The sequence below is a fragment of the Bison bison genome, unplaced genomic scaffold, assembly GCF_000754665.1.
Source record: "Bison bison bison isolate TAMUID 2011002044 unplaced genomic scaffold, Bison_UMD1.0 scf7180017853454, whole genome shotgun sequence".
NCBI classification, from domain to species: Eukaryota; Metazoa; Chordata; class Mammalia; order Artiodactyla; family Bovidae; genus Bison; species Bison bison.
In genome coordinates, this window is record NW_011484027.1 from 22,862 (window position 1) to 24,133 (window position 1,272).

Consider the following 1,272-nt stretch of genomic DNA (forward strand, 5'->3'; position numbering starts at 1 on the left):
AGAGGACCCCCTCTCTGGGCAACTCCTTGGAGGGAGGGGCAGCTGCCTGGGAAGTCAGGGCCCCAGCCCTGGGGACTCCAATCCAGCCAGGCCCAAGGAGAGTCCTTGGCTGCCTCCTCAGAGCCACCCAACACCTTCTTCACCCTCCTCAGCCCATCAAGAATGTGCCCGCTGTCGGGGAGTAAAAATAGAAGCTGACACTTGGCGGGGGAGGAGGGCGCCCCCGACTCTTCGGACGCAGCCCCCTCCTTGGGCCTCCTCTGCTATTCCCATACTTGGTCGGGGGCCTTGGGGCACGGGCCTGTCCGCCCGCACGCGCCCGGCCACTGAGCCCGGCCAATGGGCTGCCAGGCAAGATCGAATGTCACTATAACTCGAGGGCGCGCGGCCGGCGGGCAGTGCCTGAGCCGGTCCTGTCCACAGCGAGCTCCTGCCCGTCTCTCCAGACCCAGCCGCAGGTCAGTAGAACCACGGGCAGCCCCGGGCCTGGGCCGGCCTGCTGTGTGCTGGCGGCCTGGGGTCCCCGGACACGGACACCACGCCTTCCAGCTTCTCCACTCTAAGCACAGCATCTCAGAGACACCAGGAAGCCACCCCGGGGTCTCGAGGGTCTGGGATGTGGGCACTGTGGGGTCACATTCACTGAACACTGGATGTAGAAGAAGCTGTTTTATACCCAAGCACAGGATCTGGGGAGGGCCAAGAGGGAGGAAGAAGGGGGACCCCTGGAAGGCCCAGGGGGCAGTCCCCAGGCAGACAGCTAGAGAGAGCTGAGGATGTGGGTTGAAGAGGCAAGAAAGGGGCTTTGTCCAGGCTTCAAGGCCACCCGCTGCGCTGGGACCACTGCTGCCCAGTTGGCCTTGGCCAGTGTTTCCTCGGGGGCTCAGGCTCTCGGCCCAGCGGCCACTGCCCCCAACGCCGCCATCTGTAAAGACGAAGACGAGGGTGGGGCTTGTGTGATGCCCTGCAGAGCAGGTCTGTGCAAGTGGGCGGCCGGGACCCCTGCAGCCCGGGAGTCAGTGTCCAGTGGCCAAGGCCAGGAGTGGACAGGACGGGAGGAGCAGGGCAGCCGGCAGAGGGAGGAGCGGGCAGCCGGCATCTGTTCCGCCCGCCCGCCTCGGCCTGGGCAGAGAAGCACGTGCTCCCAGGAGCCCCGGCCCGAGCTCCCCAGCCCCGGCGCCCCCACCGCCTTTCCTGTGCCCCCTGGGGCTGGGGCCCAGCCATCCTCCTGACGTCATGGGACGGGGCGCCCTCGCTAGGCAGCAACCTTTC

General features: G+C 67.0%; 1 protein-coding gene across 1 annotated transcript in view; it reads left to right on the top strand.

Moving 5' to 3' along the window:
* The first annotated feature begins 312 nt into the window (after positions 1–312).
* The window catches only part of LOC104999184 (troponin T, fast skeletal muscle-like), a 16,338-nt gene continuing 15,378 nt past the window's right edge, over positions 313–1,272 (top strand). The window contains exon 1 of the mRNA XM_010854696.1: positions 313–458. Within this exon, the coding sequence (XP_010852998.1) occupies positions 340–458 (119 nt within the window). The 5' untranslated portion in view covers positions 313–339. The remainder of the gene's footprint in view (positions 459–1,272) is intronic.